Source organism: Limanda limanda, chromosome 2, assembly GCF_963576545.1.
Source record: "Limanda limanda chromosome 2, fLimLim1.1, whole genome shotgun sequence".
Classification (NCBI taxonomy): domain Eukaryota; kingdom Metazoa; phylum Chordata; class Actinopteri; order Pleuronectiformes; family Pleuronectidae; genus Limanda; species Limanda limanda.
The window spans coordinates 17,564,274-17,583,348 of NC_083637.1; the positions used below are offsets into that span (position 1 = coordinate 17,564,274).

The 19,075-nt window shown below is 40.7% G+C and overlaps 1 protein-coding gene across 2 annotated transcripts; it reads left to right on the forward strand.

Annotated features, from left to right (window-relative positions):
- The first annotated feature begins 7,962 nt into the window (after positions 1–7,962).
- Positions 7,963–15,448, forward strand: lyl1 (LYL1 basic helix-loop-helix family member). Of its 2 annotated transcripts, none has more exons than XM_061090939.1 (4): positions 7,963–8,055; positions 9,172–10,537; positions 12,747–12,844; positions 13,605–15,448. In XM_061090939.1, exons 2-4 carry the CDS (start codon positions 9,819–9,821, stop codon positions 14,120–14,122), a joined length of 1,335 nt encoding a protein of 444 aa, XP_060946922.1. In that variant the 5' UTR covers positions 7,963–8,055; positions 9,172–9,818; the 3' UTR covers positions 14,123–15,448. The 2 variants fall into 2 exon arrangements, with proteins under 2 accessions (XP_060946922.1, XP_060946923.1); XM_061090940.1 differs by having other exon boundaries at positions 13,608–15,448.
- Positions 15,449–19,075: the final 3,627 nt, after the last annotated feature.

Here is a 19,075-nt window from a genome sequence, read left to right on the forward strand (position 1 = left end):
AATCCTGCGCAGGTGATGGCGTTTCAGAGTCAATGGTCAGATTGATCCCTCAAGGTCACATGATTCTGACCAGTCCTCCCAGTGAGAGCTGCTGGACTCCGCTGTCTGATCTTATCTCTTCACTTAAATGACGATGAAAAGCTTCCTACAGTACAACCACATAATTATTATAGTTAATGCTCATCACCTACAGGGTACAAATATTTCTAATATCACCACACTTGACTACCAAGCATGTACTGTTATACTCAACTTCTTGTATTTATACTTCCAGGTTTGGTTTTATGTACATTTACCATATGGTTGTATTATTCCACCTGCCTTCCTTTCCTCAAACTAACAACACTGTCAATCTACTCTATCTATTTAACAGGAGATATAATTTAATGATTTAGAGCAAATTTGCATTGGGTATTAGATTTAACTTGTACTCAGACTAGAAATCAGGAAAGTGGTAGTTGAAAATGTTTGACTTATTCTATACACTTTCTGAACATAAATTAAATCAACATTCAGGAATTAAAAGATTTTGTGTCCAATGGAATTTTTTGTGTTCAACCAGGAACAAAAAGAAGACTTACTGCAACATGTTTATCTGATAAGTAATAATTGTAAATGCACCAGTGTTCCAGACATCTGCAGTTGGAGTCACTGTTTTAATCTCATCCTCTGCAGACAACATGTTGAGTTACTGACTGTATTCATGGATCAGTATTAGTTACCTCTCTCATCAGGGATAGTTTCCTCCTGGTGCATAAACATTATCTACACGTGCAAATGTTAATGATTTGATAACACAGTACCATACTTCAGAAAGGTTATATCAGTGAAACACCTTCACGGCTTTGTCTATTCTATGCTTTTTATGGAAACATATGGAAACTGTGAAGCTTCTCTGGCTCCGGTTGAACTGCCGTGGAATGTAGAGTGTCTGTGTAATCAAGGAAATCCTTGGTCGAGTCCATTATGCTCTGATTAGCTCGCTCGCTGCTCTCTCTCACTCCCAATAGGGTGAAATTTAGTTCTGAGGTACAGGAGACGATAAAGGAGTCAACTCTTCTCCCTCTTCGTGTCTTTTTCACTTTTTTCCATCCAAACACTTTGTCTCTCATCCTTCTTCCAACTTCCCTCCATGTTATACTGATATGACTATAGATTAATTACTTTTTAGAGATGTATTTGTGTATGAGGTTGCGGAGTGTCTGTTCCCTCACACCTGTGGCTGTGGCAGACATATCCTGTTTGGAAAAGGCCAAACACCCTCATCCAGTCGTTTACACCCCTCCCCACAACCCTCCCCTCTGCAAAACCAGGAAGTGTGCGCAGGAAACAGCTGTCCCTCACGTCCGCCCGCTCGCCTCTCGCCAGGTGCATCCTGGGAACGGAGCGATGTGTGACCGTCGACATGTGGCGGACACTGTATGAGGTGTCATTACAGTAATCAGGATCACCGTGAACTTTGAATACAGTAAGAGGATCAAAGTTAAAGCTCCTTACATTTTCGGGTAGAACCAACATTTTTCTTCATATTCTGCACTTTCTCTAATTGACACCACTCAAATTCAATTTTTTATTCTAAATCAATAATTTTTGAAAGGAGGTACTTTACAATAATTCATGGATGGTAATGAAAATGTGTGAAATTTGGTTAATCTTGAATGAATTTAAGGGGACTGTTAGGCATTGTATGTGCTCAACACAATTTTTTTTATTTTTTTCTAATTATCTTAAGGTTTTACCACCAGAAAAGCATTTAACTGTCCAAACTTGTTTTTCAGAGGTGATCTGATGATATCTTACATAAAATTTATTTAGCATACATCTCCGCTAAGGCCCTTTGAATTCCATCAAGCTGTACCAAATTTCACACACTCATAGATATTGATTCCCTAAAAATGTTTTTGTTTTTTAAGTCAAGATCCATGAAATAATTCTTGAAAAATTCACAAAAGGTCTTATCCCACAATGCTAATAAAAGTTTTTTTCCTGATCTGCTCCTTAATCTGGACACGCACCAAAAGCTAATGGATTATTCCTTGGCTCATGCCCTATCCTTGCACCAAGCTTCATTGAAATCCATTCAGTTGTTTTTGTGTAATCTTGCTGACAAACACACAAATGAACAGAGTTAAAAACCTAACCTCCTTGGAAGGAGTATTAAATCCTTTCGCTCGTGTGGAAGCTGTTTTAATTGCAATTCAACATGTTTCCAGTAATCGTCTTCCCCTGCTGATTGTTGATGGACAGACTGAGTTGATGTCATGCAACTGTAGGTGTTTGATATCAGATTCCAGGCTGGCGATCGTAAATATCCATCTTCATGTTCAGCCCTGAAACTCTGTACTAAGGCTGAATGGCTGGTCTCCAGGACAATCAGGAAAAATAAACAGAGTCGGCATCTGTCGCAGCCGTGGAGGAGAGAGAGCGTCTGTCCCGACCAGCGCTTGCAGCATTGTTTGTCACTTTCTCCATGAAATGCTCTGTGTATCGAGCCTCAAACAATTAGGTTCCAGTGATCCCTATCAGCCGGCACACAATGCTGTTTACACGACGTGGCGGAAACGTGGCCATGGAGCCCACTTTGGGGAGTGTGTGTCTGTTTTCTTGGACGTGAGCATTCGTGTGAGTACTTGAGTGCTCAGTGTATGTTGGTGTTTGAGTGACGATATTTATGTGCCATAACAATATTGCCTCAATCTATATTGTCAACTCCAGTTGATCTTAATCCTTGAAATGAGAAATAAAACAATCTTCCTTTTACAAATGACACCAAATGAATGAAGCATTACTCTGTATGGTATGAGTTTATGGTAGCTAACATTAGCTACCTTTATATCTATGTATTCCTTCTTTAGTTGTCTGACTTCTCTGATGATAGTCCAGTAAAGTGGATTAGTTGCTCATAAGTTACCTGAAAGCTAATCTAAGCAGGTGCGTCTTTAACCACTGTTTAAATGATTTCACAGTATCAGCAAACCTTACAGTACAGACTGCACGTACAGATCATAGACTGGACATGATGGCTCCCAAGACTTGAAGCTAAAGACACTCCATTGCCCCCTGGTGGCTGACTAAATTATAAGTTGATAGGACTTTATTTGAAGTGTGAGAGTGAGATGAAATGTAAGAGTGGTAATACTGACACTAGTTAAATATGGACGCCTTGTGATAGTTAGATCGTTGAACTATTGTAGCAGCTGCTGAGACACTGAATTACTCCTTTTGTGTTTACTGGGATCATTCATTTATTGTGGAGTGGAAAAAGGAGACCAGGTTTGGTTTGGATTCTCCAGATACTGAAATATGGATGCTGAGCTCCACTGATAAGTATCAAACCTGCACATCCTCAGAACTTCCCAGCCGAGCCCCAACATTCCTTATCAGTTTCATGTCAGAGTGACAATTTACCGAGGCTTCATTCCACAACCTCAAAACTTCAGAGACAACTTTGAACACCCAGGGCCATATGGTCGGACACGTCTGAGCCGTGTGTGTCTGAACGTACGAGGAATTGAGTGGCAATTATTTTTGGGTGTTGAAATAATTTGAGTGAACGTTTAAGGATCAACACATGTTCTCTAAACCTCAAACACACATCGTGGGATGTATGGATGGATGGATGGATGGATGGATGGATGGATGGATGGATGGATGGGTGGGTGGGTGGATGGATGGATAGATAGATAGATAGATAGATAGATAGATAGATAGATAGATAGATAGATAGATAGATAGATAGATAGATAGATAGATAGATAGATAGATAGATAGATAGATAGATAGATAGATAGATAGATAGATAGATAGATAGATAGATAGATAGATAGATAGATAGATAGATAGATAGATAGATAGATAGATAGATAGATAGATAGATAGATAGATAGATAGATAGATAGATAGATACTAGATGATAGATACTAGATGATAGATAGATAGATAGATAGATAGATAGATAGATAGATAGATAGATAGATAGATAGATAGATAGATAGATAGATAGATAGATAGATAGATAGATAGATAGATAGATAGATAGATAGATAGATAGATAGATAGATAGATAGATAGATAGATAGATAGATACTAGATGATAGATAGATAGATAGATAGATAGATAGATAGATAGATAGATAGATAGATAGATAGATAGATAGATAGATAGATAGATAGATAGATAGATAGATAGAGATGCAAGCTACTTATACTGTTAAGTAATGTCCCTATAACGTGTAGATAACATGGGAAATACCTAGTGCACACACACACACACACACACACACACACACAGATAGAGAGAGAGAGAGAGAGAGAGAGAGAGAGAGAGAGAGAGAGAGAGAGAGAGAGAGAGGACACACTCTCCCCCTCTCTCTCTCTCTCTCTCTCTCCCTCTCTCTTTCTCTCTCTCTCTCTCTCTCTCTCACATTGATTCTCAGTTTATTGAGTGGGGTGTTTTGAGGTAGCAGGAGGAGGGCGTGACGGTGCGGCTCTGAGATTAAAACAATCCTCTCTTGATTTCTTCCGCACTCAAGGGAGAAGCGGAAACTGTCTGTTAACGCGTGTTTCTATTATTATTCCCCTTTACAGTTTGGGTGTTCACACGGGGCTTTAAATGAGAGAGCCGACGATTTGTCCTGTGTGTGTGCGAGTGTGTGTGTTTTTTCTTTTCAGAAACCAGTGACTGTCGGCTGAGAGGTCAGGGCTTTACAGTAGGACAGGGGGTAAACCCCACAATGTACACTAATGAGTTGTCCAGCTGTTCACAGGGTCTCATCTGACTCACCTAATAACACAACAGGGACCATGGCTCCAGACTATGACACACAGTTTATTGGTTAAAGCAATCAAGCATCTTCTGAGTCTCGGTTCCTTTTGAATCATTTACTGTGAACTTCTTACCTCAGCGACAGATGTTATTTTGTCCTAGCTTTTAGACTGTTGGCAAAATCCACTTCTCAACCAATTTTATTTAAACTTGGTGAAGGGATGTTGTATGGACCAAAATGAGTTTGGAGCAGGTCAATCAGGGGGTGGAAACATGTATTTTCTAACTTTGAAGTTTGTTTTAATAGGTAGAAATGCAAAGATCCAAATACAATCTGCATCTTGTGGATTTAAATGTGGTTTCAGAAGGGGACTGGGGCCTTAGTGGAAGTTTGCATGCTAATGAATGCTATTGTAGTTGTTATTTAATTTTGGATGGAGCAAAACTCAATTCACTCATTTTTTTTTGTCTATTCATAAACCTGTTCAGGAGACTCAAGCTTATTTAGTAATAATCTCTCACACCAGTATTACAGAAGTGAAGGAGGGCTGAAAGTTTTCCTCCACTACTTCCTGTTTACACAAATGTAGCTGAAAAAAATCTAATTAATACAACTATGATGAGTCAATGTGCACATTAAGAGCTTTGACTCAGATCTATTCCAACCACTGGAAATATTAGATAACATTTTAGTTCAAGTTAATGCAATAATTCACTGCACTTCAATGTGACAGCAGAAATAAAGCTGTTACACAATCATATAAATTCAATAGCATTTCTGTTGATTATATTTCGAATGATCCCCACAAAACAACAAGCACAAAACAAAGACGTTTCAAAACTTTTAATAAAAAAAAGGGACACTATTACATTTATTTTTAACAGGAAAAAGCTAAAATCCCAAAGGAATTCTCTCTGTCCCTCGTGGAGCTTTTTATATGTTTCAGGCAAATTCATGCAGCATCTGCAGGCGTCACGGTGCCACTGCAACGTTCTTCTCACACTCAGAGTGTGATCAACCGGAACCACAGCTGCTGCTGGACGCACACGAGTGTGACAGACCAATGGATGACACTGTCTTCGCTCTGATTGTACAGACACTGCTCCTAATGTCAGCACGTTCAGAGCCCTGGGCAGACTATTGTTTATACCAATATTTTGAAAATGATCACAATGATGATGATGACAATGATGGTGGTGGTGGTGGTGGTGGTGAAGTTGACGACAGATTTGTCGAGCAGTTGCTCAGCAGACTTTCCTCGTTCCCAGGACCTTTAAGGCCACGTAACTGTAAAGCCCTTATAATGTTTGTCTTTCAGTCTGTCTAAGAAGGAAATTACTAGGGGAACGTAAAAAGAGGTGCTGACCTTGAGATCGGGACACACACACACAGCCACACACACACACACACGCACGCACACACACACACACACACACACACACACACACACACACACACACACACACACACACACACGCACACACACACACACGCACACACACGCACACACGCACACACACACACGCACACACACACACACACACTCACACACACAGAATAAGTGAATAGAAATTGGTGGGCACGAGGGAGAAAGGGTGAGAGACAGATTTAGGAAGGAAGTTAGGGAGCACTCAGAGAGGAAAGTTACCACGATGACGACTTGTGTGTTGGTCATCAGTGACACAGGTGTGCTCTGATGTCAGAAGAAGTGATCTTAAAATAAGTTTGATTATGATTTCAAAGAGCCAGAAGGGACATATTCTTACTAACTTAAACGTTGAATATATAACATTTTCTACAATTGATGATAAAGAAAATCATAAGCCAATTTTGCTTGACATTACTTTACATGATAAATCATTTACCACATATTTATCTGTTGATTTGTGTTAGGGCCACCTCATCATTTAATTACCAATTGATTTGAGTAAACATAACACAAACAGCTTTAATTCTCTCCACTCATTTTTATTAACTTGTCTCAAATATGGTTACTCAAATAACCTCAATGTGTTTATGTAATGTTGCTACAAACAAATATTTTGGAGATATTCTTTATTTATCAACACATGAAAACAAACTTTATAATTTTAAACAAAGATGTCGCACTGGGTGATTCCCCAAGCAATTGTGTTACTGGTGGCATTGTCTATACGAGCACGGTCACTGTATGTGTGTGTTTGTACGGATGAGCACATGCACGTGTGCACAATTCATCATTGTCTGTTTATTATATTGTGATATAAGGGCAGTTGCAGATATTTTCTTGGATGCAGTCCAGGTCCCTTCAAAGTCTGGGACTGACCAGTGTTAATGTGTGTGTGAATGTGTGTGTGTGTGTGTGTGTGTGTGTGTGTGTGTGTGTGTGTGTGTGTGTGTGTGTGTGTGTGTGTGTGTGTGTGTGTGTGTGTGTGTGTGTATGTGTGTGTGTTATGAGAAGTGTGTGTGCTGGTATTGGTGGTGGAGGGGTGGGAGGGGGGCTGGTGGAGGTTCCTTATCTACAGGCCACAGGCAGCTTTTGAGGCTCTTATCAGCAGCCACCACATTGTACGAGCACATCCTCTTGTCCAGCAGGGAGCGGAAAACTCTCCTTGCAACATGGTTCCCTCTCTCTCCCTCTCTCTCTCTCTTCCCCCTTGTCTCTCTCTCTTTCTCCCACCTCACACTTGCCTGTACCAGACTCTCTGCGACTGGCAACCAACTAGAGCATTGTGTCTTCTTGGCGAAGAGCGTGAGGGATAGACCGAACAGTGAAAATGAGATAGAAGAGTGACAGAGGGGAGAGTGACATATGGACAAGAGGGACCCCCGCACCTTCCATCCTCCCCGGGCTTTGACTTTGTCTTCATTCGGAGGAGCAACTTCACAACTAAAAAAAACGAATATAAACGGCGTTCCGTCTCATTCTGTCTCGATTGTCTGTGAATACCCTGGACTTTTATTATTATAATTACTGTTATAATTTAATTTCAAAGAATACATTTTCAGAGGGGTCTCACCTGAGCACGAGGAGTTATGTTGAGTGGTGACGGAAAGTTTGGCTTCATCTCTGACCTCAGAGACTGACAGACAGACAGTGACAGACTGCAGAGGAGTGTGAGCGACCTGAAGGAGGAGGAGGAGGAGGAGGAGGAGGAGGAGGAGGAGGAGGAGGAGGAGGAGGAGGAGGAGGAGGAGGAGCAGGAGGAGAAAGACGTTAAACACTGAGGAGATAAAACATGTGCGATCACACATCACTGGAACTCTGATGGATTTTACAGGACAAACAGATGGATGTCATCATGTGTCTGTGAGTATTAAACATCATTAGACGGTTCGTTTATTTTACTTGACTCGTGTTTTAGTATGTGAGCTGTTTGCTGCATTTAATTATTTTAACTAATATTGATAATAATAAGAGAACAATAAATATAAAGCAGACGTTTTGGTTCTTATGTCATCTACTCGTTTTTACATTAAGCAAAATAAAATTATTATTATCATCAGAAAAAATGTTGTGGGTTGGAAAGTGCTCTGCTTAAGAAATTATCATATATTTTATTTAAATATACACTATAATCAGCATTGTGAGGCAATAACCAATGTATAAATGTCATGAATGACATTTGAAGCATAAAGGTTCAGCAAATTCATCCAAAAATATTTGATATGAGTAGTTTAATTGAGTATTTGTTATTAGCTAATTGTGTATAAACGTTTAGTTAACCTCTCTGTGGACACAGGCTCCACTTGACAAAATATTAAATATATATAATAAATAAATTAATATAAACAAATATAAAATATATCCTATCGACTCTACAAAATATAAATCTGTAACTTTTTGCTTCTTAGATTCTTTGAAAAATAACTGCCACAGATTATTCTTTCAGGATAACTAACCTTATAGTGATGAGTATTTTACACGGACCCCTTTGAGAAATTCATCAGTGATTCTGTCAGCTTCTCTAACGGTTCTTTTAACCAGGGTATTTAAATGGAAATTAATATCAAACTGTTGCAAAAGAAGACTCTATCTCAGAACGATGACCGGACACATCATCATTAAAAAACGGAACACTCCGAGCAAAAAGTCACGACCACGAGAAAAGATAAAACAGGAACAATTGCGATTGCAAAACCTAGGACATCATCATGTCTTCGCCTCGCAGAGCAGAGTGTGTCTCCCTGAAGACACGGCAGCAGAGCTTCATCAGAATCTGTAAATCTTCCATAAAGTAAATTCAGATTCAAACAGTAGAACAACTTCCGTTTAAAATTCACCTAAAACAACTTCATCACAGTTTAGTTCAAGGTCTTGTGCAAACTTTGACCTTTGACCACATTTCCACATCTTTTCCGTTAATATAAACCATGCATATATATCTATATATCCTGAGTGAGCTTTTCTTCTTTTGTTCAACAGACTCTTTGATACCAATCCAATCTTCCCTGGTCTGGGATGTTCTGAATACTTTAAAGGATTTTGACTCACATCCTCAAACTAATCGCAGACGGACATATAGACAGAAGGACTCATCAAGAGCAGCCACCGGAGACTCGTCCGAAAAGTTGAATCCGCCGCTCAGGATGTACTGTCAGGAAAATAGAGTCATCCAGTTCAAATCTGACCAAAAAAACCCACTTCAGCTGTGCGCTGCACGCACCCACAGACAACACGACAGAAGAAGCTCTTCATTCATGACTGCAACACAGATATAAATATATTTTGCTTCATTTGCGTTTCTATAATCATCCAGCGGGGGATGGATTGAAGACTCCAATGCTGACCCTGTGTGGCGGCAAAAAGACCAACTGACAAATCTATATGTTAGAGCAAGAATAAAGCTGCACATTCTGCAGGAAAGTGGAGCAAAGGAAGAGGAAATAAAGAATTTCCCGTCACCTTTAAGGGAAATTCACAAAGGTTGGGCTGTGAGCGATTTAAAAGGCTTTAGCTGCAGGTGGAACATGTTAGTAACTCTCATACACAAATAAAGACACCGCACGGTCGCAGCACGTTGGCAGCAGAGAGGAACGAGACTGTGGGATTCCCTCTGGGGCTTCACCATCATGATGGAGAAGTTAAAGCCCGCCACTCCACCCACCTCACCCCCGGACCGATCTCGACCCTCTTCCTCCTCCTCCTCTTTCTCTGCCTCCTCGCCCACGTGTGCGTCCCTGGAGCAGCACAGCCCCTCGGAGAACCAGACTTCAGCTGCAAGCAGCCCGTGTCCTGCTAAGAAGACAGGGCCCAAGGGACAGACAGATTTCCCCAACACTGTCTCCATTCAGTCCTCCATCAGCACAACAACGGCGTTGGCCAATCACTGCGCGGATAAAGCTGCTGCGCTTGAGCCCATCGCCATGGAGACCAAGGTAGAGCAGGAGGAGAAGCAAGAAGGAGGAAAGAGAACAACTGCTGCTACCTCCTACAGGTCCCCAACTCTTTCTTCTCCTCCTCCGCTCCTCCCAGCTCCCGCCAAGACATCTCCGTGTACGCTCCCACCTCCAACCGCTATATCATCATCCTCATCATCCTCTCCTCTTCCTCCCTACATTCCGGTCATCAGTCTCGGTCACAGCAAGCCACCTCTGCCGCTGCCCAACACCCCTCTGACCGCCCTCCATCCCATCCCCGGCCTCCTGCACAGGCCTCATGGGGGCATTCGCCGCGGCCATCAGACCTGTTTGACTGTGGCGTGCACTGGAGGTCCTGGAGGCCCCTCAGCCCACTCCCCGGGGTCCCTGCTGCCTCAACAGTACCTGCCTGCACACGCCTTCTTCAGCAGGTGAAATTTGGCGTTTTGTTTTTGGATTCATCCATTTTGACAGTGTTTCAAGCATATTTACCTTATGAACACAAAAAATATTGCTATACTCAACATTGCCTTTTTCCCCCTCAGGGATTTTTTCATTTTGGAGGGCCTAACAAGGTGCAGTCATAAGATCCACAATATTAACAGACAGAATAAGTGATATATGGGCTGTAGTAATATCTAGCACATTTCTAGTCTTAGCGACTAATCAAATTTCTTTACAGTATATGTCACATTCACTCAAAGCACTTCTATATCTCTCATACAACTGATTCATAGACTATTGACACAACCAACATGATAATGGACGACCCGCTCTACCTCCTGAGCCACAGCCGTCCCTGCTGATTTTATTTCGCTTTAAGGAAAAGGCCTGCTCTTATATCTTTTCCAGGATTAAATAATCCTGTTAATAAAAAGTCAAATAATGCAGGATGTTGCACTTCTGTCTATAGGAATAGGAATAAGAATAAAATTAATAAAACTTTATTTTTACAGCATTTATTGTATCTAAATGTAGATGTATGAAAACAAACAAAACCCGTTAAAATGAGGTAAAAATCATGCATGACACACTTTCTGATAAAAATATGTTCTAAGATGCAGCATCCGCTCCCCACAGAATATCCTGCCATATATTAAGTAAGACAAATCCATGTCACAGGCTCCTCCGTCTACAGTATTTTTCTAACAGGAACACAAGCAGATGTGTGTCACTAAACTATCAAATTGCATACAATGCGGCTTTGGGAGATGTTAAAGTTTCTGTTTCACATAAAACCTCAACTGCTGGGATTTCATACTGGCTGCTCTGTGACATGACAGCAGGATGTGTGCTGTTATAAAGGAGCCTCACATTTCTCACACTACATTTACTGAGAAATGTTATTTAATGCTTTTGTGGTTGTGCGTTTTGTTGCAGAAACCTGTACAGGCTGTCATTTTAAAACTCTACATTATTCTTTTAGTTGCAGCTAAATTTAGAAATTGAACTGACGAACAGACAAACAAAGTTCTTTTTGGGTTTGAGGAATTGGCACCTCGTAGATTACACTCGTGAAGTAAGGCATTAATTTGCCGAATTTATAAAGCCCTCCTACTGTTCATCTATTCTCTACTCCAAAAAGGATTTTCCACACAGTTTTCTTTCTGCAACAAAGGAGCACACGCTATATTGAAAAAAACTCCCCCCCCCCCCCCCCCACTGTGGCTACATCAATGATTTCCCCATCTGTCATGGAGGTGTGGGAATAAGATCGCCTCCCCACTTCTCTGTGGTTTGTTTGTAGAAGGAAGCGTTGGTCTGTTTCATCCTCCTGAAGAAGAATCAGCCAGTAGCCAGGCTTAATGAGACCGAGCTAAAACTGTGCACGTACATTCAGTCAACGGCAGAAACATATTCACACCACCGTCTTCCTGCTTTCCCCAGCCACTCTGCTCAGTGTTATTCAAAACGAGAAACGCTGCAAAGACCCAACTTGTTTGTTTACTTAGGAAATGTAAGAATATGTGTTTTTATTTTAGACACACACTCAACTGAAAATAATTTTCCTGAGCAATTTAAGACTTACTGAAAAGCTCATTTACAGCTTAACTTTTATTTAATTAATCCTCAGATCCTCCTGATATTTCTCACTAGCAGAGGTCAATTTTCACTCAGATTTAGAGGAGCCGAGTCTTGATTGAATGACTTTTGAATGACACTCATCACTTATCCACATCATATACACACATCTTTTGCTTCTATAATCAGATCAATATTATTGTGTTATATATTATTAACATATAGTATGTATTGATTACATTTTCTGTTTTTAAGCTACTATTGAAATTGCACTGCCCTGGAGAAACGCTATTTCATTCTATACTGCACAGTTTTGTTGTTTGGTTAGAAATGACAATAAAGTTCTTGAATTGAATTCAATGTCATTAATTTTGTATTTTGTAATTTCAAGAAATTTCATTTAGGGGTTCAAACTCACCCACTGTGTTTCTCTGCCTCTCCCCTGCACCCTATAGTACTTGTCTTGTAACTTTTTTACCTGAGCAAATAAATAAATTACCATTAAAAACATTTAAACTGTTATATATACAGTTGCATGAAAAAGAAATCTGGCTTATTCTGCATGCAATTACCAAAATGTCCCACTCACATACAATGTGCTGTGTTGTCTGTCTCCAGCTCGTACCTGGGTCCCTCAGGAGGAAACTATGGCGTCCTCAACAACAGCCGCATCAAGAGGAGATCGTCGTCACACTTTGAGATGGAGATCAATGACTGTGAGTTTCACACAGATGCAATGAAATTACCTCCGACAGTCATGAGAGTCAGGTGTAATATTTTAAAGGAGACGTTTGGAAATTGCTTGTTTCTCTTTATCATCAATTCCTATGTTTTCATTTATCTCTTGACACTTTTGTGGCTTTCAGTGCAGACTATGTACCTGACCTTTAAAAATGAATCTCAAGCACATATACTGACTATATTTAAGGTGGTGATTTAATACCCTAATTCCTGTGGGCATCTTAGGCTTCCACAGTAAAAGGTACATGTGTTAGAGGTCTATTTTCAGCCAGGGATTAATACACATCACTCTAATGAGGATTTACAGCAGCACTTAGTGTAAAGTGACTTTTTAAAATAAACTAGAAGTGCTCCAACAAGGTCCAACAGTCCCCTCGTGAAACCACATTTAAATACACTGGATCTGTTTATTTAATTGTATCTGCAGCAAAATGCTCATTTTAACACACACACTCATAAATATCAGTCCCCTAAATATGTCAATTTTTTTTCCCCAAGATCCATGAATTACAAACTGACAAAATCAACTAAAGTGTTGAAAAACGTTTGCAATGTTAAAGAAAGTCATAAGAAATCTTGGCTCCGCCCTCTGATCCATCACAAAGAGAATTTTTATTGAGAATTACTTTTGCGTTATTTCGTAAAACTATTGCGAGGTAAATGCAGTTGGTCTGATTGGAGGTTTGCGCTCAACTGAGTGTCATTCTACAGATTGTACTGTTTATGTGTTTCCAGCAGGCCCCCCTCAGAAAATCGCTCGCCGCGTCTTCACCAACAGTCGTGAGCGCTGGCGGCAGCAGAACGTGAACGGGGCTTTCTCTGAGCTCAGGAAACTCATTCCCACTCACCCGCCTGACAAAAAGCTCAGCAAGAATGAAATCCTGCGTCTGGCAGTAAAGTACATCAACTTCCTGGTAACTCTGCTCAACGACCAGGCCGAGGACAAGAGCCCAGACTCCGCTGAGGAGGAGGCTGAGGATGAAGGGACGGCAGAAGGCTCGGACAGCAATAAACTGAACTCCCCTTGTCGGTCCCGCGCCGTCCTGCCGCCCTCAGCCATCATGGCAAAAACCCGCAGAGACTCAACAGACTCAGTTGTTGCCCTGGCTAATTCCCCAGTAACATCCAGTTGCTATGGTGACACGGACAGTGAAGAAAGCTTTGGGGCTAAGACCTCTTTGTTGACCCAAGGTATTCTGGGAAAGGTCAAGGGTCAGATGAGAATGGTGGCTGCCACAAATGATGAGAGGTGACACTGGAGGGGGGCAAACAAAGAAGTGAGCAGCCGGCGGGAGTTTGACTACCACACTGACGGAGAAAGACAGGACGATATGGTCTGAGAGCATCACCTCCCAAATCATGTGAATAAGAAGAAGACTCGCTGTTGGTGATATTTTGCCATTTTAATTGTCTCTATATTGGTTGATTACAAGGCTCTGTGTTTTCAAAAAGTCTGCAGGAGGCTGAAAGACATGAATTCTATTTTCTGTTGTTTTTTTCCAAAATAATGTGACAGTGTTCTGTGGTAAACATTACAACACAGTGTCTAACTATGGAAATTCATCATGCGGATGATTTATGCAAAACAGAATCCTGGAAATATAGTTACATAATATTTCAGGCTGGATTAATGTCCTTATATGTTTTAATAATAAAAAAATCTAATAATCAGGATCTTGAATCCCCAATCTGTCTACCCCACAACAATGTAGAATCTCTAAAGAGATATGGGATTATCATGACACCCTCTGAAAGTGAGAGAAGGTGTTTAACAGCTTGGAATTAAATTTAATCAAATAATCTAATGAAAGCATATTAAAATATCTACTCAAAAAATGAATGGGAATCTTAACTTCCTCCATGTTGAGCTCCATTGCTGGAGAAGTCTGTTGATTCCATGTGATTGACATGCTTGGACTGTACTTCAACTGAGAGCAAACTATAGATTAGGAGCAAATGCCTCTGCCTCCAGGATCCTGACTCAGTTTCAGAGTTTCAGATCAGAGCTGCAGGTCAACACTGGTAAAGATCCTGTGATACGCAAACCTCATGAGCGTGGCAATCTCAGAAAAACTGCATGTTGTAGACTTAACTCTTAAATAACAGATATTTGTCCTTTTAAAATTCAAGTTTCAACATTTCAGACCTGTACATTCACCTCTGTTCAGATTACATACAAGGTTTCAAAGCAGGAAAACAAACTGATGCTCCTGAAGAACAGGGATACATTTAAGACTCTGAAAATGTGTTGTAAAAACTCTGTAATCAAGAGAACTGCAGTTTTGAAAAAGGGAAACTCAAATAGTACATAACGATGGCAGAGATTAGTGGTTTTTTTTTCAGCGTATCAGAACATTGTGTAACCTTTTAACGCCTTTTTTTCAGTTTCAGAAAATGTCCTGATATATACCCTATAAAAAGAGGGTTAAAAGATTTTCAGTGAAAATGCAGCCTCAGGTGTTTTTATGTAAATAACCAGCATCTCCTCTGTTGTGCGTGTGAAGAAATGCACAACACGCATTCCAGCATTTTAGTGTTGCAGCTTTGGACGTTCCTGCTGTCTTCACTGTCAGAGAAGCAGGGCCGATGGTCCCGCCCTGACATTGTGACACACTTGTACCAGACAGAAATAAAGTGCGTCTTAGTTTGCTGTTCCTTATTTGACATCCTCTTACTGCGTTACTAAGACGGCTATTCGTCAGCACGATTTCTCAACAGCATCCAAATGTGCTGTTGCTTTCAGTTCATTGAACTTACGTGTGGATCCTCAAATGTTTAGTTTAGTGATGAGCACGATGACCATCAGATGCAGTTAGAAAAGTGAAATGCTAGTAAATTAGAAGTATGAGAGATAGATATTGGTCTGTACATCTTTTCATTAATATTGAACGTTCATATTTCACAATAAAATGCAGTCATGTGTTTATAACTCAACACAAAAATGATTGCCACATAGTACATGGGCTAAACAGCAAAAGCCAAGCTGCATGTCATATTGTGGATGGGAGAGGATGAGAGATGGTATAGTATGTCAATCAGTAGAGTTCATATCTCTGCCGAGGCCCAACAATCTCCATCTCAAATCACATTTAAATTCACTATGTCTGGATTTTTATTTGGATCTGCCACACAATGCACAACCTCATGAATATCAGTCCCCTAGACATGCAATACAATGTTAAAGACAGTGAAAAGAAATTCTGATTCTGCAAAATGTAACAGGTTATTTTCTGATCCATCCTTGCACCAGGTTTTCCTGACAATCTGTGCGGTTGTTTTTGCTTAACCCTGCTAACTAACCACAAACACAGTTGAAAATATAACCTCTTTGGAAAGTCAACTACAATGGCGCTCAGTAGACATCATAACTCCGTCAAGGCCCGAAAGACTCCTTATTAAATGTAATTGAACTGCACCAAATGACAAACACTCAGACATTAGTCCTCTTAATATGCCTGAATCAAGATGTCTGCATTATTTCCACAGAAATTCACAAAAATTTAACCAAATCTTTTTTGTATAATCCTGCAAAAGGGCAGACAAACAGCATTCAAAGAAAAAACCTCCTTGGCATACACAAAACTAGTTAAAAAAATACTAAATGATTTTAAACCCTTAAACCAGGTGACATTATTTACTGAAAAAAAGGGAAAAAAGGGTTGTATTAATTTGTCACTGCATTTGAAGAAGCTTTTGCACATGTATGTATTCTACATGTTTGTACCTTGTGTGCATGCGCGTGTGTGCAAGCTGTGAAGTGGATGCGGTGGAGAAAAATTTGCAAAAAAGACTGATGCAACAGCAACAATAGTGGGTGGTTTTGTGTGAGGAAGGTCCGTGTGGATGTGGGATGCGGTTAGAGAAGGGGCTCCACGCGTTGGGGGGGATTGTATAAGTGAAAGTTTGGGGTGTACGTTGCAGCTGTGCGTTGGTGCTGCTGTCTTTTAGCCTGCGTGCCTCCACCGTCAAGTGGCCAGGAAACGCCTTCAGTTAGAGCTGTCTCATTGACGGCAAACGAGTTTCCTGGTGGGGGGGCGGTGGAGGTGTGGGCTGCATGTGTGTGTGTTTGATGGATTTTTGCACATGTGGGGTGGCAACCGCTGCACGGGGGAAGAGAGTGGGGAAAAACAGCCACCAGGATGCTCTGGGAACCCCTGTACACCCTGTTTCGGGACCACACAACAGGAAGAGCTGCTTTCACAACTCCTGCTCCGGCTGTTTGTGTCTGCTCTGCTGTGCCAGGCTGCTCCGTCCCTCCCTGCTTCGCCCTGAAACCACAGAGACCATTAAAAACAGAGGCAGGGTCACATGAAATACAAATAACAACTGGCACATGCTAAAGTTTTTGCTCGTTTTCAGTAGCAGCACAAACAACAAACTCACAATAGTCACCCTGGAGTCACAGTGTGATGTATTAAACCAATAACTGTTGACTCTTTTGCAGCGGCAGCAGCACAGTTTGGCTCACACAGCAGGAAAAGCACAGCTGTGCCTTTAAAAATGTCTGCATTCCATTTAGGTGAGCCGGCTCGGTGTTGGCACTGTGTGACTCACTGTCATTACAAACTGAGACACCTGATGGACCTTAAAACAATGTGGCATCTGAAGTTCATCAAAGTTGATAGAGAATCATAGAAATTTTCATCTAATTCAGCGTATTTTTGGAAATCCTTGAAAAGTAAAACAATTAAATGATTGTCTAGCGTACCTGTCAGTCACTAACTGACCTGCCTGCCCATGATCTCAAGGTGAAGGATCCGAGACTTCACAAGTAAGCAAGCGAGTCACGGCAAAGACATTTACTGGCAGTCGTCTTTCGCAAATGTCTTTCGGGGGAGTAGCTATTAAGAGAGGGTTGATGGGACGTTTCTGTTTCATATGTTGTGCTAGTTTTTCTAGGATTACCAACCCTAGCTTTAATGTTCTGATTCATTCTCAAAGCTTTCATAGCTTCATTTTTGGCTTTTAGCTGCTCGGCTGCAAACACCAGACGGAAAAACTAAGAGATTCTCTGGTGATTGAGTGGAGCATTAAAGAGTTAAAGGGACAGATATTTCTCTCAGGAGCTGGTAGGGACCCAACATGGAGCTACAATAGTCATGTGGTCAAAAACATGAAAAGTTGATTTGCTCCTTAGCTGCTGGATGTACAAATTGTTTGCACAGGTCCATCATAGCAACTTAGATGATGATATGTCGCATGTGCTGTGTTGTATCGATGCACATTCGACAGTTTTGCAGTGTGTATTTATTCAGAACAAACAGCCAGCGTACCGGCTCTGCAGGAATCAGCTCAGGCTGGCAACACATGCACCTACGCCCATCATGTGATTGGATCTGAGCCTGTGTTTGTGCTACAGGTCAGACTCAGACAGATCTGAAAACCTAACAGGAACACCTTTAAAATATTTGTTTCCTTTTTCCTCATGTTTCAAGAATCCGAGACATGTAGTCGAGAGTGAAACCTAGTTAATCGGGCCTTTTTGGCAGCAGGAATTCAGACTTGTCATAGTAGGAAAAGCTCAAGTGTTCACCAACAACAATGGCTCTGTTCTATTCAAGTGCTGCAGGGAGAAAGACAGTGAGTCATGAACAACACCAGGGCCCTGAAACTGAATCATTCATTGTATAATTTAGATCTGTGTTTTTACTACTGAGAACATGACAATATGTCGTCCGTGAAAAAAACATGCTCAACCTCTCATACCTTCTCTGATCTAATCATATCCTCCAACTCTCCGTATCCAACTTTACCTTCACCAGGAAGGATATGTGTCTGTTTGTCTTAAGGTTAGTAGGTTTATGCAGAAACTACTGGATGGATTAACACAAAACTTGAAGGGAGGTTGTGCTGTGGGTCAGGGAGGAAGGATCCATTACATTTTAGCATAGACTGTATGCATTTTAGGTGTAGATCTGGATAACTTTCCTTGAAATAAAAAAAATCAAACATGTGTTAGGGACAGTTATTTATGAGTAAATTTCATCTGTAAATGATCCACACAAAAATCTGGATTTAATGAATTTAAATTTGTTTTGTTTAGGGAACTGCTGGAAATGTAAATATACATTTTTTTCACATTAATTCATTACAATTCATAAATTCATAAATTTGAATTTTAACTATCCATTTAGGGTAAGCATCTTAGGAACCTCCTTTTAACCCATGTTGTTATCTATTCAGATCTAGACACCGAAATCTACAAA

Coding starts and splice junctions, on each gene's coding strand:
- lyl1 (XM_061090939.1), top strand. CDS start 9,819: ATGATGGAGAAGTTAAAGCCCGCCACTCCACCCACCTCACCCCCGGAC. Junction 10,538..12,746: donor GCACACGCCTTCTTCAGCAG/GTGAAATTTGGC, acceptor GTCTGTCTCCAG/CTCGTACCTGGGTCCCTCAG. Junction 12,845..13,604: donor TGAGATGGAGATCAATGACT/GTGAGTTTCACA, acceptor ATGTGTTTCCAG/CAGGCCCCCCTCAGAAAATC.